Source organism: Poecilia reticulata, linkage group LG19 (genome assembly GCF_000633615.1).
Source record: "Poecilia reticulata strain Guanapo linkage group LG19, Guppy_female_1.0+MT, whole genome shotgun sequence".
Taxonomy (NCBI): Eukaryota; Metazoa; Chordata; class Actinopteri; order Cyprinodontiformes; family Poeciliidae; genus Poecilia; species Poecilia reticulata.
The window spans coordinates 17743086-17766456 of NC_024349.1; the positions used below are offsets into that span (position 1 = coordinate 17743086).

The window sequence follows — 23371 nt, forward strand, 5'->3', positions numbered from 1 at the left end:
TTAGGTGTGGACTTTGACTGGACCATTCCCAACAACGCATAAATATATTTTTATCTAAGCTATTCCGAGGTAGCCCTGGCTGTATGTTCAGGGTTGTTGATCTCGTGAAAGCTGGACCTCTAAGCCTGCATCCTTTAATTGATTTTCTCCTAGGATTGCCCTCCATTTAGGTTGATCCACCTTCAACTTCAGCCAGCTTCCTTCCTCGTAGTGTATGTTGTGTTCAGGGTGATGCACAGTGTTAGTTGTCCTCCACACACTGCAGTTATGTTCATCTTTGGCCCGATCTGACATGAGTGTCCTCAGAAAATTCACCAATTTTCTGTGGCGTACAGAAAATTGAACTTCTTATGTCGCTTTCTTCAACAGTAGTTTTCCTCTGGCCACTTCTCCATAATGACAAGAATTGTAGAGAGCTCAATATGACTTTCATAACTTAAATTGGATTCAGCAAATTCCAGGACCTTCACCTGCTGAAGAGTGAGCTATAAAAACAAGTTGCTGCCAATGTAGAGCTGGTTGAGCAATGATGAGCATGAATGCATCTCCAAGTACAGTAAGTTAAATAATAGGGCAGTGACAAAGCAGAAAAAAAAACAATGTCTGCTTCAGAAAAATAAATAAATAAAGCACAGACTGACAGTTGCAGTAAATACCAGGACAGACTCCAGAAGACTGGTGTAAAGTTATTTTCTCAGGTGAAGCCTCCTGATTATTTGATACATCAGAAGAAGTACTTGTCTTTGGAGGAAAAGATGAAAGCTTCCATCAGACATCAGAACATAATTTTCTAGATTTACATTGAACAACTGTGTTCACTTCTCAAAAAGGAAGAGGAAGAGCAGAAGCCAGCAAAACCTTGACCATTTTAAGTCAATAATAATGAAACTGTTCATCTATGACATCAAGCATGTTGCTAAGACGGAAATGGGAAACACCAAAGCTAACAAGGCAAACAAAGATTGCTGGTATTACAGCAACCTGGGCTTTCTCAACACCTCAGCAGAGCCACAGCCCAACCAGCATTGAGATCTTATTTTGTGGAATACATGAGCATAATTTTCAGCTGGCTCAGGTTCCTGTATTACAACCTCTTTTATTGGCCCCATTTCATTCTCTGTGCAAATTAATTTTATGTTTTCATTAGGTGTAAGAAAATCTGAAACATAAAATACAAAAAAAAAGGACTTGAAATATCTCAGTAAAATTGTCGTTTACTGAGATGCACTTGTAAGCTGATTGTATTTACGATTTTACTTTGGTGAAATTACTGTTTTTACTGGAAAATATCCTGAATTTAAGTGCAGTGTCCACTTGGGGGCGACATAGCTCAGTTCAGCTCTAATCAGCCAGCCAGATGACTGAGGAAGAAGAGCTGCGCACACAATGCACAGCACGGCTGACAAGGGTTGTGTCTGCCTCATTTTCACCATTAATTCCCAGTTCCGTGGAAACTTGCGAAAGAACAGCGGAGCCATTCTGTATTCCTCTCGCAATATGTGTGGAGTCCGAGCTCAGCGCGATTGAGACATCGCTGAGCGGAAGCGGCGGTTCAACTTCTTCCAAACATTGGATTATAAGGAGGACTTCATGCAGGAGAAGACCAGCCCGATGGGGGCTCAAGTATCGACACCCTGTAAATCGAAATCGAGGCTTTAAAATTTGGGCCTCAGAGGTTTTTGTTGTTACGAACGGAGAACGACGGGGGAGTTGTGTTTGATAAGGCGAAACATTAAAGCTCTACGCTTGTTTCGCAGTTTAAAATTTACGTATGTTATATTAGCCTTCCTTAAAATCTGGGAGGTTCTTGCGGAAGGCTAACAGCTAGCTGCTGTGGTAGCGACGTTACGTCTTTCTTTTGATGAATTCAACCATCACCATCGGCCATTAAATCTTCAACAGGAGGAATATTTGCTCTTTTTGGCGGATGGATCGAAGTCCAACTCTACAGCTCGACCTGTCAGTCTTTGGAGACATTACAATAATATAGGTATATTCTTAGGTTCCGAGTATATATAATATTGTATCGCTTTAGCTATGCTATCCGAAACAGCTAAAGACTGATTAACGAGTTCTATTAGGCTTTGCTATTTATAGTTAATTAGCTTGTTTAACTAGTCACATTCATATTCATTAACTTTGTCTGTCAATGTTAAACTTTGACATTAATGTTAAATATTATTGGGAATAGTAGGTTATTGGCCTTGCTAGCCAGCTAGTCGTATGTCATTATTGCTAATAAATTTGTCAGCGTGTACAGAAAAAAAAAAATCCTGAGAAAATCGGATTGATTGTGAAAAGGATTTCTGATGATGTCGTACTATTTAATGTGTAATATATAAGCACTCTGCTTTGGCCTGTCTGCCCCGTATCTAGACTTGTCTTTTTTTGTTTACATGCGTCTTGTTAGCTCATATTAGCCTCAGAGGAGACACAGTCAGCTATGTCCTGACATCTGCGTGACGTTCTGGATGTTTGATATTCCCATGTGGATCTAAGTCTGTGTTCAAATTCAGTGAAATGACACTAAAAATTCGCAAAAAGAAAGGCGCTGATGCCAGCAGACTGCTGTCAGGGGACGGTAAATAATAGCCACTGGTTCCATTAACGCCATTTTAACAGGGGCTCCCTCTTAGGGCCTGTGTGTGGTGTGGTTGTTTTTCCTTTTCCTTCTTTTACATTTACGGTTCGGTGCCTTCTGCCGGACCGGGACTGAAATAAAGTGCCTTTGGTCCCATTGGAGTTACAAAGGAAGGCGGCCTCCGACTATGGAGGGTCCGAGCCGAAGCGCTGGAATGAGAAAGAGCCGACGGTCCCGTTCGCAGCGCGACAGGGAGCTGAGGCGGCGGAGGAGAGTGAACCTGGCCGAGGAGCGGGCCACATCCCTGTCCTCGGGCTCCGACCGAGAGGGACGCGGGACGAATAATGTCCTGGCTCCCGGAGGGAGAGAACGTCGGCCCGTATTTGGGAGACACAGGCCTCCGCGTCGGAGGAAGAGGGAGTCTGTGTCCTGCGAGGAAGACATCATTGACGGCTTCGCTATTGCGAGCTTCATCAGTTTGGAGGCACTGGAGGTAAATGTCTTAATTTGACATCAGCTGTCATTCGTCAGTCAGGATCGGACCTCAGTGATGAATTGGTGTGGCCAACTCTCTCTTTTATCGTTTTATTTTGGTTCAGTTTTCTTTAGAACGGTTATCTGTCAAAAAAAGACAAATTTCACCAGAAAGAATAGTTTGGACGACATTTAAGGGGCAAGAAATTCACGTGAAGCTGAAATCTGGGCTAATTTATTCCTTGAGTTTACATAAACCCCTTTAAAACACTGACTCAAAGTCACAAAAATGTTTAGTTTATATCATAATGTATTATTATTATTATTATTTAAATTAGCCAAATGGTCATATTGATTACTCTGTAATATATTCCCCTAAATCTCCACAATATACTGAATCGCAATTGCTCTTGGAGTCTCTTTCTGCAAAACCGCAATTGCAAAGAACTGCTGGAAGCAGTATTTGGTTGGAGAACCTCTCAAATTACCAGCATTGAAACTACATATCAATAATAAATTAATTGAAACAAGAGGCACTTTTACTATTATTAATGCCTACAACTGACATAGATCTTGGTGACCAAACTCGGACAGCTTCGGGAAAGCAGCGGGGACCTTGCAACGATGGAATGGCAAACGAGTAGTGAAGAAAACATGGGTTAATTAAAACTTATATTGCCATAGCAATATTTAGCAATAATTATTTCAGTGTTGTTGAAACAAAATAAATTCAGTTCCTTAATGTTTCAGTAAAATATTGCCTGAAATTAATCTGGCATTAACCATTTTTGATTAAGTCTGGCATTTAAAAAGGGCAATATTAATAGCTTTGAGAGAACTAAAGTAACAAAGTTCAGGTTTTTTTTAACACCTGATGTTGCTTAAAAATTGTGACCTGTTTTGAATTTATTGGTAATTCTCATAGCTGCTAACTCCTCGTTGCTGTGAGAAATCCATTGTTTCTGACATGGTGTTAAACCTAAACTATTACTACTACTTGAAAGAATCGATAAATCAGTAGATTGGCGCACCAGTTGCGGCCGATAATTCACTGATGCCAACACACACCTCGTGAAAGACGTCAGAATAGATTAAATTGATTTAGACGATCCATTCCTCGGAGTAACCAAACATATCCCAGGAGACCCCGGTACCCCACCCCTTCTGATGGGTTTTGGAGATTCCTCAATTATTTATGGCCTAATTCCTGCAGGCATTGATGAGTTGTCTAATAGCTCTTTTGTTAAAGTGGCAGAAGTGGAGTTAAAATGTGTACTTCCTCTTAGTTTATGTTTTATTGTCCAAATAGCTGAATTGGGTTTCTTGAACAAAAATTTTTGGTTAATAATTTAGGTCAGTTGTACTTAGAAGGACAGAGTGAGCCCTCTGTCATCTCTCTCTCTCTCACACACACACACACACACACACACACACACACACACACACACAAAAGGCAAATGATGTACAAGTCCTGATGTAGAGTCACACAGTCAAAGTGACTCTGTTCTCCTGGACAGCTTTATTTTCCAGTCAAATCAGCCAGCGAATTTCACGACCGCTGATTGGTTACCTTTCCAGTCTGATGCACACCAAGGCTTACCTGTCTTTGCAGGATTTGTTCAAATCTGCCTTGAAATGATACGATCCAATTACTGAAATTTAGTCCAGTTATGTCCAAATTTTAGACCCAATCTATTTAAATTATTTCACTCTTGATTAGCATGTAGGGGCGCTTACACATCTCACCGAGAAGAAACAGATGCCACAGATTAAGTTCCCCACTGTGGTTTGGGAAACTGCCTTGTGTAACTCGACTTGTTTTTAATATTTTAATCTTCCAACACTAAAATAAAACGCCTTACTCATACCCATTCTTCAGCAGCGGCTTTTTTTTTTTCTTAGAACGGTTGAAGTTCTGAGTAATCAGCCCATTGTTTSCARWGTWRWTTMWGMRAKGMRWAAAAAAAAAAAAAAAAAAAAAAARRGGGTTTTGCTGAACAAAAAAAAAAAATTCTGTTTTTTTTAATACTAACCTCTTATTTAACACTTCAGCAGGAAGTCAGACGCCTGGATACCTCTGTGTTGTAGTTTAAGAAGCGGAAGTAATTGTGTTTGGATGACAGCTACACCTGTCATCGGGGTGCGGCTGATAAACCACAAGCAATGTACCTGCATCTGGCATTAGGAGTTCCTGTTGAAATGTAACTCCTGATAATGATTATTAAAAAAAAAAAATGCTGCGATCGAGACGCTGGCCCAATACTTGGGATGACAGCAGGCTGATTTTTTTTGTTAATTCAATTATTTTACCTTTTCAGGTTGGCAGCTTGACAGAGATGCAGCTCGATAGCTGCGGTGCTCAGAGCTTGATGTCAGAAAACTGGAGTCACTCTGGCACTTTATCTGGCATCTCATTGAAAGGACTTTGAACAGCATAGCAGGGCTGCAGTTAACGCTTATTTTAGTGATTGATTATTCCGACGATTAATCGATTAATCAGATAAAAAGAATTGCCACATTCTGCAGATTTTTTTTCAATTAACAGTTTAAGCCTTACTATAAATGCGTTATAAGATGCATATAAACAAATTAAATAATTTTTTAAATAAAATAAACATTTTATTGAATAAAATGCAATGACGTAACATTTCTGTAGTGAATTTGTCTAAAACTGTTCCGTTTGATAAGCTTTTAGTTAAACACATTCACAGACAGTGTTATCTCAAATATATATTTTGTATTGTTTTGGCTTAATATCTGCTCTGAGTATGTTCTTTCAGAAACTTTTTCGATTAAATTAATCGACGATTTCAACAATCGATTTGTCAAGATTAATCCGATTTATTGTTTCAGCCCTACAGTGCAACATGAAATTTTGCGGGTTTTTGAAACCGTTGCCCGTTTAAACATCGCTGTATAGTGTTACTGGTTATTTCTGAGTCTACACAATCTTGGAGAAAATATGAGATTGCGGTGATTGTGTTATTGGAACTAAACCATAACGTCTTCTCTCCACTTTTTTCTTGCACGTTACCACAATATTGCTCCCCCTGGGCTGCAGCGTCACTTACCAAGCTCTAATTCAAGTGTGGTCAGTGAACGTAGCACCCAAATAAGAAGATTTTGAGTCTTGGAAATCGACTGGCCAATCAGATATTGCATCCAAGCAGTCGTCCACTATTGCAACATTTCAGTTCAATTGTATTCTGCATCTCGTGTTATCGTTGTTGTTTGCAGACATTAAGACTCTCGGTTCTCCTCCCTTATCAGATGGACTGTTCCTTGAAGCCCAATCAGCGCACCGACATGCTGGGAAGGCAGAACAAGAGGAAGAGGGGCCCGGAGGAGAACGGCGGAGGGCCGCTCTCGGAGCCCGAGGAAGGGGCCCCGCACAGCTACTCCAGCAGCTACTTGAAGAGGAGAAGCAAGAGACGAAAGATAGAGGTAAAGGCAACAGCTCACGACGCCGGGGGGGCTTTAGCGCTCCAGTTGGCTGCGCAGGCACTTAGTCTGCTCGACGTGCAGATAATTCCTGATCAAACAACCGTGTTTATAGTTTTGCAGTGCTAATGACCTGTATATCCTGCTATTCAAAGTGAGCCAGTAAAACTGGTTCACTGTCACGCTGTTGAGCAACACTTTTTGACTCCGGTGTTTCATGGAGTCCCGAAAACTATGCAGCGTGTTGTCAAAGTTAAATCCACTGTGAAATTTTCTACATTAAATCGTATCTCGCCACAACCCTCTCGTGTCGTTTGTCTTTTAGGGTTCGCATTTGGAGACGGGCTACATTGTAAGTGTTTCCTGATATTGCAGTCACAGTTATTAATATCTTTTTCACGTAAATGTTGACATAGATGCTTATTTTTTATTTTCTTATTTTTCTCGCCCTTCTTTCAGTGCGACACAGAGAGCGACACTGGAGATAAGGTGTGTGTGTGACCTTAATGTCTGACGAAATATCTTTGTTTTTCTTCAGATTAGGTGATTAGTAATGTTAGTCATAGGAGGTTTTTGCTGTTTTTTTTTCCTGATTGGTAGAATAATTTGCCTGAAAATAGATTGATGATTTGTGTCCCTTCCTTATTTATTTATCTCTTACTTTTTGCTTGTGCAGGCCTCCGACAATGAAATGGATCCAGTGTTCACAGTCAGCACCAGAAAAGGTTTGAAAACTCTTCAATTTTCACTTTAATGAAGAGAGCACAAGGAAAGACACACGCTCAGCACACGCTTCATTTTAGCTACAGTTGTGTAAAATATGAAGCGGTTCCTTCCTTCTCATGGTAGCATCTCAGAAGAATCGGCAGTGTCACTGTGCAGATTCGTCTTGCACCAGAATAACTGGTAAATATAAATAGCGTTGAACTGAGAAAAGTTGCTGTGGTGTCTTCCTTGAAGTTTTTATTTTTTTTTCTCTCTTTTTTTTTTTATTCACCATGAGTTTATCAGATACAGCTTCCTCTTTATGATAAAGGTGAAGTCAGCTTTACTCTCTGCTCTCGTGTCGATGAAAAACGTGCCGTTCTGTCTGTTTTCTGAGAGGCAACAAAGCTTGCTGCAGATTTTTCCCAGACGGAGCAGAGTGTGTTCTGCCATCCCGGATCTTTTCCTCTCCGTAGCGTCGCGGCGCTCTGGCTGTGAACGCAGGATTTAACAGCATGTAGCGGAGTTCCTCAGGGTCTGGAAAGGCTAGAATTTAAATTAAAATTTCCAGTCTGGAAACGTTTGTGGAAAGAGCTGTTGTATTTCCAGATTTTTTATCTGTCCAGCCATGCATCTTTCATTCTATCCTTCTGTCCTTTCTTTTGTTTTTTTCCCCATCCTTCTTCCCTTTTTTTCAATCCTTCCTTCCTGACCTATCTTTCTCTGGTTTTTATTCTCCTTTTGTCTTATTTTCCTTCCCTTCTTTTTTCCTTATTTTCCATTACTTCTGCCTTTTTCTACCTTTTTTCTTATTTTTGACTTTATTCTAATTTCAACTTTTACCTCCTTTCCTTCATTCTTTCCTTCTCATAGTTTCTTTTTTCCATTCTACTTCCTTTCCTTAATTATGTATTTGTAATTCCTTCCTCTTACCCAGTTCTTACTTTTTCCTTTTCCTCTCTTTGTACTTTCTTTCTCCCCACCATCCATGCTCTTCTGTTTCATCCTTCTTTCCCTTCCATTCTTTTACTACCCTAGTGTCCAGCACTTTTCTTTCATCAGTCTTTCTTTTTTCCTGTCATTTGGTCTTGGCCTCTTTTGCAATTTCTATTTCAATCACTCCATCCTCCTTTTATTTTTTCTTTCTGTCTTCTTTCCTTTTTTTGTCTGCCCTTCTGCACTTATGTTCCCTTCTATATCTTTCTCACTTTCTCTATGAATTTACATTGAATTGTTGTCTTTTTACTTTAAAAATGGTCCAGACCTGGGATGAGAAGTCTGTTGAATCTGAGTCTGGAACATTAATGGATTTCGGACATGAAAATGTGTGGAAACTTTGTTGCAGTTCTTTTGGTGAGAGCTCATCATCTAGTCTTAAGGATGATCTTTATCGGCTTATGCAGGCTCGGATAGTTCCTCGTAATTGTTATCATTAGACGTTTTAAGTTTCAGAGAACCAGAATGATGTATAACAAGTTAGTTGTGTTATTTCCTTGTCGGCTGGTAGTACAGCAGAGGAGGAAATGTCAGGCCTCTCAAATTTCAGGAATATTTTCTTGTAGATCTGAAAAACTTCCGCTCGCATTCATGCCTGTTCATCGTCTGTTTCTCTCAGCCGTGGATCCGTCCCCTTCGAACCTGGCCACGGCGGGCAAAAGCTGCCCGCCTCTGTCGGCACGCTGCGGCGGCATCTCGCGGCTAATGGTGACCCCGCGAGTGTCCGGCCTGGAGCGAAGTCAGGAGACGAGCCTGGAGCCGCACTTCCCGGAGCCGTTTTCTTCTTCTACCTCTCCTGGTCTCATTTGCATGTCTTCCCCTGTCACCGCCTCCGTCGCCGTCCCTCGGCCCAGCCCGGTCAACGGGAACGGCACTCGCCACAACGGGAGCCCGCCCCTTTCCAAGCCCAAGCCGTATGGTTTGCCTCCTCGGTCTCAGTCCATCTACAACAGGTCGGCTTGTCGCAGGTGCCGTCATGGTTGAACGTCATCGCTGCTGCTCCCTGGTTCCCTTCAGTGCCTGATTTTCTTGTTTCTCTCAGCAGCAGCGCTCCAGTCAAAACTCCATCGTCTGCGTCGTCTGTCGCCACTTCCTCGGCCTCCATGCGCCCTCCGACTCCTTCCACAAGCGTGTCTCTGCCCTACAGTCGGGGCTCGGGCTCCTCGGGGCCTCTCCGACCCCCGTCCCGAGCCAGCTCCGGGGCCTTGTTCACGTCTTCGCCCGGCCTGCCTCCACCGCCGCCTTTGCTTCCTCCCGCTCACTCAGCGGCTTCAGGTAAACTCAAGGGATCTGCCACAGTTGGCTATTGGTTGGTTAGCTTAGTTTCTTTTTTTATTTTTTCAAGGTAACAAAATGACTGCAATGTTACAAAAATAAACCAAAATGTAGACACTTCCTCTGAGGGTTGTCTGGGTTCGTCCACGGTGTTGGGGAAGTAGCACGTCTGTGAAGTGAGAACTGATCATATTAGCGCAGCAAGTATTGCATTTTCTTGATGAAAAGCAGAAGACTTTCTGTTGTCTTCACTCTGAGGAGTGGAAATTAAAAATTTCTTTAAACAGAAACTAATCCAAGATAAAAAGAAAAAAGATGCTCAGATCAGATTCAGTCAGATTTGGCTAATTTCCTTCATCTCCAGGAGCTTCGTTCTGCAAGTGCAGGTTTGAGCTAATTCAGAAAACATTTTTTAAAGACAATTGGTAAAAATGATTGTTTCTTCATATTTTGAAAGGGGGCAACAAGACTAGTGCCAGAAGCTGATGTTAATAAAACATTGCCTGGTTTAAGGAAAAATATTTTTTCAAAACTTTAAGACCGAGATTTGATATCAGTCTGAAAAGAATCAGAGCATCAGTAAGTGGCACTGTTGTTAGTGTAATCTGGCAAAACACTATTACAATCAAAATAATTTTTTTGCGTTTAGAAGAATTACATTTTTTGTAAGTCATGTAAAAGTCTCAAGTAGTCGCCTTGCAGTCATCCTGCAGCAAGCGGGGCAGATTTAGCTCTGGCTTTCATTCTCCATCCATTTGGAGAATAAAAGCCAGAAACTTTGCCGTCGTCTCTCGTCAGACAACTATAGATGGCAGAAACAGCGTGGTGGTAAATCTTTGTGGTTTTATCTCTTTAAAACTGTGGTATACGTTAATCCAACTTGGCTCATGCCTTGTCACAAGTGATGCAACTTCCCATTTTCACTTCCTTTCTACTTCTTATTTAACCAAAAAAAATATTTAAAAAATGTTCACTTTAGTTTAATCTCCATATCTTGGGATGCTCTTAAGAAATGTCGGTTTCTGTCAGCTGCTTTTCTCCAGCAAAGTGACGCCACACTACCGTGCAGTTCCTCTTCAGCTCCTAATGGCGCCTGCAGCAGCAGCAGCAGCAGCTTGTTGGCATTACCGCCCCCAAGAGGTCGGTTGTAGAAACTGAACACTCTTCCTTTCAATTAAAACTCGGCAGTCTGTTTTATTAACATTTTCCACTACTTTTTAAATTTGCTTGCCTTAGGAAAGAGGCAGATGCAAATTTCCAACCATGGTAACGCCTCAAAAAAAAAAAAAAAAGAAATTCCTGGTGTTTATTTGTTTCTGTTTCCATCATATTATTAATTAGATAGCCAAACTGTTCCAGGTTTTATTTCCACGTGTCGACTCAAGCCATAAATCTCGATTCCCTCCAGAGCGCGAGGGCAGACGCAGCGTGCCGGGGGCCGAGAACAACTCCACGGCGGCAGCGGGCCGCAGCACCCCCGGTGGTCCGTCGGCGCCGAACTCCTCGTCGAGCTCGTCGGGCAGGACGTCCCAGAACCAGACGAGCGTGCCGCCGCTGGCTTTCCAGTTCCATCAGCACAACCACCAGCACCAGCACACGCACACCCACCAACACTTCACGCCCTTCCTGCACCCCTCGGCCACAGCGCCGCCACTGGTGAGCCGGCCTCTGCTGCTTCTCCGAACATCTGTGTTGTGATTTCCAGCGTGCCTGGAATGTTGACTGTTCTCAGTTTGAGAGGGTTTTTCAAGCCACGCGATTGTTTTCTGTTTTTCAGTTTGAGAAGTTTCCAAGCAAAATGGACGGACTGTACCGACACCCCGTAAGTGTCTTTTAACAATCCTGCTGATTGCGTAACTAGTGATAACTCTAAAGTTTCGGAACGAGTTGTGCCCGGTTTATAAACTGCGTAGTGTTTCGGACGGTTTCCTCAGGCCTTTGTTGATCGCTTACTTGGATATCTTTGTGTGTCAGTTCTTCCCACAGTACCCGCCACCCTCGGTTTCGAGTATTCCGCCTGTTATTCCTCCTGCCGGGCCCTTCGGCTCTTTGCAGGGAGCATTTCAGCCAAAGGTAAGGCAGAACGCTGCCCGCGTCTCCGCCGGTCTGTCTCATACATCTTATATTGCTCTGCTTTAATGAGGGTTTGCTGGAGTGTCTTGTTTATTTGATCTCCCACACCGAGGGAGCTGATAATGAAATGTAGAAGCCTGTCTGATAACATTTTAGAGTAAAACAATAATAATTTGATGAGTTCTGATTATGCTGCTCAAGTTCTGCTGGTCAAATGCATCATAATTGCTAGATTTGCATTCATTTAGCAGGGCTGGTGGATCATTGGGGTGTGGCTCATGTGTGTGTGCTGTGTTTGACAGCCTCTTGTCCCTCAGGGAACGGCTCCTGATTTAACGGCACGACTCGGGGTTGTGTCTCACCACCTGCAGACCAAAGATCACAGGGTAAGGACAAAGAGCCGACAGCAGCTCCCGACTGAAATGTAAAATACTGACATGCAAAGCTAATTGGGCCAGGATGTGCCGTAACGCGAGTCAGGGCAGCAACTGGTGCAAAATGTCATTTTCTAAGTGACGTCAGTTGATTAAAGGTGATTTTTGGTCTTCTGTTCTCTCGTAGCTAACTGATCCATTTGGGACGTCACTGAAAATCAGTAATGTAAGCAAACAAAAGGTTTTTGAATCTATTGGTTCTTCTGAAGGTGCAGTCGAGATTTTTTTTAAAAGTGAGGTTCTGTTGAAAGGTGCAAGGAGTTGGACTTAAAGCAACTCGACTAAGAAATGACAGCTTATGCAAACGCTCTATTACGTGCTTTTTTTTCTTTACCTTGTTTATTGATCCAGGACACTTTTACTTCAACATTTAATGCCAATCGTCAGCCCACTATACTACTGTAACTTTACATTTACATATTTTGCCGTTTCATATTTGTACGATTGAGAATTTTCCTCAATAAATTTGTACTTTCCTATTTCTGTCGAGCTAAAAAAATTTTCACATTTTGTAAAACAATTTTTTTTTTACAAAATGTGAAAATAAGTTTTATTAATAACAGCAGCATCTGTGTAATATTTCTAGATTAATATTCGTATATTGTGTCATTCTTCAGCGATTTCCAAACTCATTAAGCTCCACAGACGAGTAAAGGTTTAAACCAAAGTAAATAAATTTAAAATAAATTCAGAATTACAATTAGTTTTCCTCCTATCTGCGTACGTCTGCCCATGTTTAAACTTCAAGTAATCTGCCAAATCTAAGAAAATTTAGTTGGATGTTGCTAATTCAAGCAGCCTGTTCCGGACAACCAGAGCTACTTAACCTTTGACCTCAGTAAATGAGTCATTAGGGCTGCGCTATATTAGGACATTGCATTGGGAGGTTATTGCCTCAAACACTCTCTGACCGGAAGCATTTTGGGATCTATCATCTGTGTGAGCTGGAATGCATAACGTCTTTAAATAATGCATAATAAAGAAGTCCTTTGAAGCGTTGTTAATGTACACAGATTTTATGATGAGGATATATTGTCCATATGAAGTTAATTATTTTAAAAGACCCTACAGTTCACGTTAGTTTTTTGCACGAGCAAAAATGCCATTTTCATCCAAAAATAAAAGCGGCATATTTCAATGTAAAAATCATGTTGTGTTTCGGGTTTTCTGTCGACGATTTCAGGATGTGTAATGGGTCTTTACTTGGCCTGTGGTGCAGAAAATCTTCAGTACTGCTTCACAACATTGCTTTGTTTGCGCCGGGCTGGTATCTGCAAATATGATGATTATTTACGCAGGAAATTGAGGTAGGAGGTTGCACACCACAAATAATGTTCCTGCGTGAGAGCGTTGATCATGCGAAGCGTTTTGGTCAGACAGGCTACCGAGTTTGAATAATAAGTCGTGTAAAAATCAGTAAATTAATGTTAACCACTGCTTTATAGTTGCTCAGAAAGCGTAATGTTATTGTGTTAGGATAACCTTGAGTAAAATTACTCCAGTATATATCCATTACCGCATTTTTTTTTTTACATTTATGTATAATATTTGAATATATTATGACACACAAACTGAGATAACAAAGGCAAAGGTGTTTCTTCGTCAGAAATCACTCAGCTGTTTTACGAAACGAGTAGCGTGAAGCATATCTGTTCCAAACATCTGGAGAGAACTCTGGTCACTCCAGACTTTTCTGTAACATCAGACGAGAACGACATTAGTGATGCACTGCCTCCTGCCCCAAACTCCCCCTTTTAAACAATTATTGCCCTAAGTGAACGCGGTAGTGATTTAGAGGTTCATAAAACGGCGTTTGCATAAGCTGTTTTTTTTTTTTAGATTAGAGTTGTTTAAGACTGTAGAAGTCTGGGACCAACTTATCTGGATTTCTTCTCAATTTAAACGCCAGGAAGTATCTGCTGCACGGAAGATGTCGACTTTCTGCAATCTTTAAACAGAATCTCAGTTTTAAAAATCCTGGACTGTCCCTTTAAGTCTTGATACTTCTTTCACTTTACACTACTGTCACATCCACTATTGACTTCTGCGGGTCTTTTCTGTCCTTGTGCACCAATTCCCAAGTATTTCAGACCCAGAAATTGTGAACTATATGTAACTTTTTCTTTCATTCCAACTGTGTGTTTTTTCCATTCTGCTGTGTGTGTGTGTGTGTGTGTAGTTGTATATATGTGTGTGTGAATATACCAAAACCTAAACTGGTCCGTAGTGAGTAGCCTTATCTCCAGCTGTAAAGTCAGGCGCTGTGTTGAGTTATTTCTGAACTGCATGAAGAATGGCTGACTTGGTGTAAAAGCTCTAAAACTGCACATTCAATATTCATGGGATAACGGAGCAAAGCCGTTTGATTTTTGTGCTTTGCAGAAACCAGGAAAATGGTGCGCTATGCATGTTCATGTGGCCTGGATGATTCTAAGCCATCAGAGAAAAGTGAAGGTAAAAAAAAAAAAGCTTTGAACAATATCAGCATATTTTGATTACGCACTGAGATGGTAAAATGTTTTTCTGTGGGCTTGTGACAAATGAACTGTTCAAATCTGATCTTTTTTTCCTTTTCTTTTAAAGCTGATGCAGGCCGATCCTCACAAGTTGGACTTCCGAAGTGACCTGCTGTCCCGGTTTTCTGGAGCTGTGGGCCTGGGAGGAGCCTTGCCTCCGACTCATGATTTGACTAGACCTCCGAGTCTTTTCCCAGCTGCAGGTACTGCAGGCTGAAGTAATCCTAAAAGGGACAATTGCAACCGTCTCCCTACGTGATTTTACTGATTATTAAACAGATTTTGGCATCCGATAAAGATAGGGAGTAGTAAATGTTAACCCAGTAATGGAGTTTTAATAGCAACAAGCTAAATAATTATCTTCATATTTTATTTAATGTGGTCATTTTTGGCTGAAACTAGAACTAAAATTTGATGATTTGACAAAATATCAAAAAATCCTTTCTCATAGCTCTATAACTGCAAGGCCATTTTTGACTTTGTATTCTTTACATGGCAACATTGTTATTATTTCCTTACTTTAACTGCATAGTGTTTAATTTTTGCGTATGTGTTTCACCTTTACGCCTCTTGTAAATGTACTTTTTGTGTGAAGTCATTTGATGCGGTTCGATTCGCTCTCTGACAGGTTTTGTTTTCTTTCTTCTTTCCCTCCCTCAGGCACAGTCAATCCCTCATCGGCACCTTTCATCTCCCCATCAGCGCCGCCTTCCTCCTTCCTTCCACCGGCTGCACACTTGGGTATTTTAATTCAACTTGAAATACTGACGTTGTCCAGCAGAAAGTTTGTGCCCACCTGTTCTGAGGGTTGTCCTGTGCTTTAGATCCTTATGGTCGAACACCTCCGTTTGCTCCACTGGGAGCCCTTGGTTCTGGTGCCTTTGGAGGACTTGGCAGCCCAGCACTGGGTCAGTTTTGCAGTTTCAGCACACTTTTAAACAGAAACCTGGAAGGACGGGTTAAGATTTTCTAAATTTCTTATTTTTTTCTGCAATCTACATGTCAAAAGTGGGCGATCTAAACTAGAGAACGACGTTCTGTAGGAACTACACATAGTAGTCGCCCAGGAAGGCGTTTATACGGAGAAGGCACTGTTTGAGTAAACCAAGGCTTTTCTTAATAATAAAAAAATGTACTCATTGGCGTTTATCTGAAACTTGGAAATGTTTCAGTTTCATGTCTGAACAATCTTCAAGTTTCTACCTTTAATTTGTTTATTTTACCACTAAAATCTGAATTGGATGCACTTGGAAATCCGTAGAAGTCCTTTCAGTTTTATGACTTGTTGTCTCCTGTGGATGTTAATCATAAACAATGTTGAAGGTAGGTACATTTCGAATGTGCTGTGAGATAATGAGCTGACCAGGCGTTTGAAATGTCAGAATTTCTGAACCGAGACTCTTTCAAAAGCTTCAAAGTGGTCATTCGTATTCTCTGGATTTTTACTGAATGAAGGTGAGGGGAAAAAATAGGTATTTATTGAATGTAAAACATAAACTGCTTGAGCATTTGATCCTCACTTCAGAAATCCCAAACTATCCTGTTAAGCAAGAAGCAAGCACAACAACAATGGGCCTGAGCAAATTTGTCTAAATAGATGTCTAACGTTGGACCGCCCAGCTTCACCGTCCACTTTGAGGCTCTGTGTTGCTTAGATATAATCCTTTCCTCTCACATGCACAAACAGGAGCGTACAAAAACTCAACTAAAATTCAACTGAAACTCGTTCAGCGTGATCCAATCAAAAGAGCATCTGTTAAATGTAATATTTCCAGGGTTCTTCAAATATCTAGAACATGATGTTTCCAGACTTGAGTTTCTATTCAATGAGATATCAATCAGAAACAGTCCATATAATACAGGTAATCCAGGTGCACAGAGAGACGCCATTGATAACCCTGCCAATTGTGTTGTGTTATTTTATGATTTGTGAAAACATTCAGAAAATTTAAGGGAAACAAAAGGAAAGCCATTATGTTTCCAAATGTCATGAATGGTTTTTTAAAAAATTATATTTAAGCGTAGAAAATACTTGCTTTTTCTGATTTTGTAGGGACTCTGTATTTTTACCCTCATCAACATATAGTCGTAAAATGAATTTGAGGTCTTCTGGACAATTTGAATGAAACAAATAGTTTCCTTGTAGTTGCATGATTAACTCAAGTTAGACATCAATAATGTGCACAGAATAATAAAAATACAGAGATTAGTGGCTCATTTATAAGCCATGGGTTTTTTTTGTATAGATTTACAGTTTTTTATTTCTCTTCTAGAACTAGAATGTGTTCGAAATATTTCTTTCCTGGGTTCCTTAAGGTCAAAGCCAACAAATTGTTTACATTAGGAACTAATATTGGGGTATTGAGCACAAAAATGAATTCAGTTTGTCATGTGTTCACTTCATGATTATAATAGTTACTGAAGGAAACAGTTTCTGATGTCCAGCTAAGGCTGCACAATGTTTGACTGGAGTAGGAATATCCTTTATTGCCCCACAGTGGGGAAGTTTCTGTGCAACAGCAGCAAAGTGACCAAATAGACTCACAAAAAGACAGAATATAAAAACAAAAATACTGTACAGTAAATACTGTAGTGGGCAAACTTTCAGCATGAATACCAGGTAGTTATAAAAAAAATACTCCAGTCCAGAGGAATGTGCGTTGGTTGATTTAAAAAAAAAAAAAAAAAAAAAGATCTACAAAATGTGCATATCTCTTTCAGCATTAAAAGACAGACCATTTACAATTAGTGACGATTTATAAAAAAAATAAATAAAAAAAAACCTGTGCAACTTTGTTGGGAAACTTTGTGATCATAGAAGCGAAGATATCTGTTGCAAACAACAAGCATTTCTTTCCCTCCTCTGTTTCCCTGCTGTCATTTCAACACGCCAATAAATTTATTTTGTAACGATCAGAGATGTTGATGCGGATTTTCAGATTGCCGCTTTTTGCAAAGCTCTGACCTTCGATGCAGTTCACGTCTACTTCAGGAGTTACAGATGAGACATTTTACACATCCCAGATTATTTACTACTAAATATCTTGCTACAAATGTTTGTAGTAAGATAAAAGTTAAGAGATTGAGGTATTTGAACCAAAAAAGGATAAAACAATTTAACGTCCCTCTGCTGACAGTAACCATGTCTCTTTATATGAAATACCTCAGAGGTATTGAAGATGGTACCTTCTTCCCCAAGTAACCGCATCCACACCTAAGATTGTTGTCCATATGATTTGATGGTGCTTAAGTTCAATCTATCAGCAGGGGTGGGTGGAGCTGAGTCTCTTTGCTGGTTCAAAAAGTGCAAATGCCTGGAATTTGATACAAAATGTCACCCAAAATGTTCTTTTCAACAATGTTGTGCCTTAATAAAAGAAAATCTGTTGATTGATGGGGTGCTATGGAGATGAAAACACAGCCTAAAGAAGTTTTAAGTGCAGTTTCAAAGATTGATAGCTTGATCTCCCAATGAAGAACATTATAAAATAGAATTGTTTTATTTGACTTCTACTATTGAAGGTTTTGTTTTTATGGGATTGTGTTATTGCTGGAGTTAACAGAATGTCAGACACTAGTGTTCATAAAAATGTCAAATATTTACAAATATGTCTGAACATGCAGAGTACATTCTGCTTCAGTGAGCAAAAGAAATCGATTAAGAGATGCTTGATGGAAATCAGGCTAATTTGATCCCTTCAGTTTTGTCATCTGAGGAAACTGAAGTCTACAAAACCCTCATTTAACCGTCCGTCGTTGGTTCCTCATTCTGTTGAGAAATGTCAGCAGTTTGAAATATGGGTTGACTCCTGGCTGCCGTTGTTTAAAATCACACCAGCGCATCACGAATAATTTGATCCCTTTCGGTAAAAATGCGGCTAACATGCGGCGTATGTTGTGTTTTGCGTTCTCCCGCTCCTTGTCTTAAATCTACCTGCAGTTTGTGATCCGTGCTTCTCTCCCCTCTTAATGTTCTTCTCTCCTGTCTCATAGCACAGCTACAGCTCAGCTGTCACAGCGACATGCTGTGAATGGCTGTGCTGGGGTTTGTCATTGATATACAAGCAAAAGGTTGTATGCATTAATTTCAGTAGCTGCCAGTTGTGGGTGCAGTCCAAACGCCAGTGCACCGACAGGGGTATACACGTTTATGGCAAAATGGGAAGACAAATGTGGTGTGTTGGGAAGCGTTCCCAACGTTTAGTTGTGTTTAATCAACTAGACTGAACTGGGTTAGGTAATAGAAGTACCCAGTACTAAACTGCAACGTTGCACAGTTGCAAAAAAAACAACAAAAATATTATTTAGCAAGGACAAACTTATTTTCATATGCAAGTTTTTGTTTTCTTGCAGTAGAAGTTTTTTTTTGCAAATGTTGCTAAATCGTTGCACACAAGTTTAGAGGCGACATTGTGATCTCTGTGTGCTTTTCCCCCTGTTACTAATTATTTTATCTGTATCGTATTAGATGCTAACAATAAATTGATGGGAATTGTATTTTTGGTCACACACGCGGTAGTGTGTGTGACGATGGCACCAGTAAACGAGTGTGTTTATTTATTCCCTCTGTGTCAGCAAATTTTCTGCGACGTTTAATGATTTAGCTGGTTCAGCTGCTTGTTTTCTAACTATAAAATATCTTTGCCACCTGTAGCCGGCTCTGTGTTTAGCCCTAAAGAGCCTCCACCGGGCGCGGTCGGGGGCTTGCCCACCTCCAACCATCACATCGAGACATGGAACCGTCTACATGGTGGTCCGTCTGTGTTTTCTGGAGGTCCCTGGATTAAAGAAATGGACAAAAGGGATGAGAGAGATCGAGGGAAAGACATGGAGAGGAGAGACATCCCACACATCAAGGATGAGAAGGACAGGTATTACCGACTTTTATGTTTACAGCAGTAGATGTCATAAATTTGCACATCTTGCAAGTTACAACTACAAATTTCAATTTGTTTTCTTACGATGTATATTGCATCCCAATAAAATTATAGTGAGAATAAATAGAAGTAGACTTGAAGATGATTTTATCCTGTGGATTTTAGTAATAGGTGCAAAAATTAAAACTAGAACTGCACTGCAAAAACACAAAATCTTACCAAGTATTTTTGGCCTAGTTTCTAGTGCAAATATCCTAGTACACTTGAAATAAGACGAAACTAAACTTACAGGTAACTGTTCAGCAATAATTAGGATATTGTTTCAAGTCAATAATAAAGTACTACTTTTAAGTGAATAATCTGCCAGTGGAGCAAGACATTTTTCATGTATTTTAAGTTAAAACATCTTGTTCTACTGGCTCATCTAGTACTCATCAATAATAAGGAATTGTTGATTCCTATATTGTGCTGAACAGAAGTTAGTTTTGTCTTATTTTCAAGTGTGTTAAGTTACTTAGAATAGAAACTAGACCCAAAATACTTGGTTGTTTTTTTGCAGTGTGTGTCAAAAACACATTGAAGTCTTAATGTGATAAAAGAGGTGAGGGGCTGCTAAATACTCCTGCAAGGCTCTGATTGATGTAATTTCAGAGATCGAATACACAGAAATGAGGAATGTGTTTTACACACAGGTTTCCTATTGGGTTTCCATAGTTTGAACTTCGGGCTCCTTTGTGTTGCAGGGACAGTTTGCTTTACTGCCGACAACCCGTGAGAATGTCTCCAGTTGGTCCGCCCTTCAAGCCCCGCAGTAGCACCCCGGTCAACCACATCAATGGCCACAGCAGCGCCCTGGGAGGGGGCGGTGGACCCATTGAGGACCTGACGCGGAGCTTGAACAGAGACAGAGACCGCGAGCGAGACAGAGATGGAGACAAGAGGCCGTTGCCAATGATGTCCTCGAGGGCTGCTCCACTTGGCTCTTCGTCTTTAGTAGCAGACAGGGACAGGCCACGGTCTTCCTCATCCTCTGTGCTCAACACGCCGCCTCCCTCCCTCCGCTCCATCCCATCCCCCTTGGACCTTTATCCCCGCTCTCAGGCCCAAGCGGCACATAACCTCCACAACGATCATTCCCAAAGAGACGGTAGCCTCCCTGCTTCTTCCGCAGCTTCTTCCTCCATTTCGTCTTTGTCTCACGTCAAGAAGTCTGACCGCACCACGACGCCCGTTTCCAAACCTTCCCTCTCTCTGCCGACGGTTAAAGTCAAAGAGGAGAGGAAGGAGGAGCCAGAGCACATCCCCATCACTCATCCACCTCCGGCGCCCAGCCACACCTTTGACCGCCCCAACAGCCACCCGCACCACCACAGTTCTGGCACCCCTTCATCCTGCTCTTTGTCGCTGACTCCCACTCCTGGGGTTCCACTCCCGCCACCCACTCCTAATCCCCCTCCCCACCAACCAGTGATGGACCGCTCACGGCAGTTTGAAGCAATTCTGGGAAGCACAGCAGGACTCCTAGTCGGTTCGGCAGGGGAGCGGTTTCCCCACGGACCGCCTCCGGGACAGCCGCAGGGTCCCCACAGCTTCACTTGGGACCCCTGGAGGGAAATCATGGCCCATCAGCCGCATCCGCATCGGAGGGAGGCTTTGGCACTTCGGTCAGATCCACACCTGGCCCTACGACACGATCCACACCTGGTTCGGCTTCTCCAACATCAAAGGCACATGGTGGAGGCGGAGAGGGCTGCGGTGGCAGCTGCCGCGGCCGCAGCCGCGCCTCCACACCCTCCGACATCTACCTCCGGCATTCGCCCGGAGTTCGGCCTGATACCCTTTGATCGCCCGCCTCAGCTGGGACCCCCGGGTGGCGGGCTTCTAGACGAGGAGCAAAGAGCCCAGATCCTGAGGGAAGACTTTGAGCGCGCTCGCTACTTTGCAATGCACCCACACCTCCCTCACGGCTCCCATCTCTCGAGCCCATCGCACGCTGCTGCCGCCGCGGCCGCAGCTCATCTAGAGCAGCTCCATCCCGGCCTTCTGCCTCACTCGCTCCCTTCGGGAGCCAGCGCCGCTTCCCAGCACCACCCGAGCCTCTACTCCCGTCTCGGTCCCATCAACCCGCACCACATGTCCAACGGCATCCTGGCAAAGGACTTGGTGGGGGCTCTGTCGGTGGGGGCGCCGCCGCCGCTCATTCCATCCATCGCCAGCCGGTCGGCCACGCCGCCACGCACTTCGAGACTCAGAGGGCCGAGTGAGCTGGCGCTGTACAGCACCCACAAAGACGGAGAGTCCAGATAGTACTGGGACAACACTGGAGGAGACGAAGGGAAATGTCAGGATCACTGTGCTGCTCTCAAACTGCCCCCCCTTTTTCCTCTTGCAGACTACTAAAGCCCTGCCTTCCTAGTTACACAACCAGACCAGCTCCAGTCGTCACACAAATTTACAGAAAAAACAACAAAAGAAAAAAAAAAAGTGTAAACTTATCTGTCTGGAGCTGATGGTTTGGATGAATACGAAAGACTTGGAATATGCTCAGTGGTTTTATCAGTGCAATTTAAAGGTACATGGTTTCTGTGCATCCTTGATGTATTTTTTTTTATATGGACTGTTGGTTATTAACAGTGCTCAGATTTTGAAAGCTGTAAGAAGAGGCAGAGGACAGCTTTCCCCCGCCCCCCTCATTTATCAGGTGAATTATAATTCATGCTCTTAGGCAAGCCTTCAGAAAGTGGGTTGGGAATGATTTCCAGAGGGTTGCACACTTTAAAGACATTCATCCTTGACTTGGTTAACTTATAAAATATTTTCATGCTCTCTTCAACGTAAACCAGGTATTTTAGATGGGGCGTTTTTTGGGGGGTTTTTTGTTAAAAAAAAGAAAAAGAAAAAAAGAGGTAAAGTGGTACTTTTTCCTTCCTTCTGGATCCATCGTGGTGAAAAGACAGATTACTGGTGAGACCGTCGAATTCTGATCATTAAACATCTTACCTCAGTTCTCTGCTTTACCCTAACCCTCATCTCTACTCATAATGAGACTTATCCCTGTTCGGCGGGCTTCTCTTGTCAAAATGAACTGTGCTGCGCTGTGTGAGTAAACGCAGCATTTTAGAGCTTCCTGTTAACTGTTCTCCCAGTTTCCTCTCATCTGTAAGAGCAGGTCCAGATTATAGTAGTCTAGAGAAATTGCCTTTGTAATTATTATACTTAACATTAATTATCTTCTATAATAATAAATATATTCATTGTTATGTTATTTGTCTTTGTTTGGTTACCAACCAGCACTCTTCCCCCACACCCCTCCGCACCCCACAGGCAGGAAAAAGGCTTGCTTCGTGGAACGCTTTTTAAATGCTTGTGAACATTAAGCCTTATCCATTGCAAACCTCTGGCCTCTTCAAGGAACTGAGCTGCAACTATTAAACTGAGAGCGAAGTTTGCCTGTGAGTCCCTGGTTATGTGCTGTCTGCTGGGACCGCGGGAGCCTTGTACATTGAACTGTCGAGTTGGTTCATCCACAAAAGTAAATTATATACATGGATAAGTGGGACATCTGAAAAACTGAAAAAAAATAAATAAAATAGGGACTTGTGTCAAAAGGCAATTAGAGATGGTGGATATCCTGAGAGGGGAAAAGACTGGGTCGATTATTTTAATATGACCATTTTATACCTTTCAAACCCTCCCCTAGAGACCACAAAGAATAATTATTAAATGAATTGTTGTCTACTTTGTTGTGTGAGTCTTTTATTCTTAAGCTTGATATGTATAAAACTTGAATTTTAATGATTACAGCTGTTTGCCAGGAGATTGGGAATATTGCATAAGAAAAATTTATTTTTGATACAGAAATTTCCCTAAAAGCCTCTGTATTGAGCAGTTTATTCATTTAGCAGTTGGGTGGGGCTCCTTTTACATTAATTGTTGCATCAATGCAGCATGGCATGGAGGTGACCACCAGGATGCCGTTTGTGTCATCTTTCTCTTTAT

General features: G+C 41.8%; 1 protein-coding gene across 6 annotated transcripts; it reads left to right on the forward strand.

Moving 5' to 3' along the window:
- Nucleotides 1-1358: 1358 nt before the first annotated feature.
- fbrs (fibrosin) lies at nucleotides 1359-23110 on the forward strand. 6 transcript variants are annotated; one of them, XM_008437449.2, is made up of 18 exons: nucleotides 1360-3074; nucleotides 6326-6499; nucleotides 6822-6848; nucleotides 6956-6985; nucleotides 7173-7221; nucleotides 8817-9165; nucleotides 9243-9472; nucleotides 10881-11128; nucleotides 11250-11294; nucleotides 11447-11545; nucleotides 11848-11931; nucleotides 12107-12145; nucleotides 14362-14433; nucleotides 14563-14698; nucleotides 15156-15236; nucleotides 15320-15403; nucleotides 19150-19366; nucleotides 20116-23110. In XM_008437449.2, exons 1-18 carry the CDS (start codon nucleotides 2769-2771, stop codon nucleotides 21677-21679), a joined length of 3834 nt encoding a protein of 1277 aa, XP_008435671.1. In that variant the 5' UTR covers nucleotides 1360-2768; the 3' UTR covers nucleotides 21680-23110. The 6 variants fall into 6 exon arrangements, with proteins under 6 accessions (XP_017166367.1, XP_008435671.1, XP_008435673.1 ...); XM_008437451.2 differs by having other exon boundaries at nucleotides 11863-11931; XM_008437450.2 differs by having other exon boundaries at nucleotides 8817-9150.
- The last annotated feature ends 261 nt before the right edge of the window (nucleotides 23111-23371 follow it).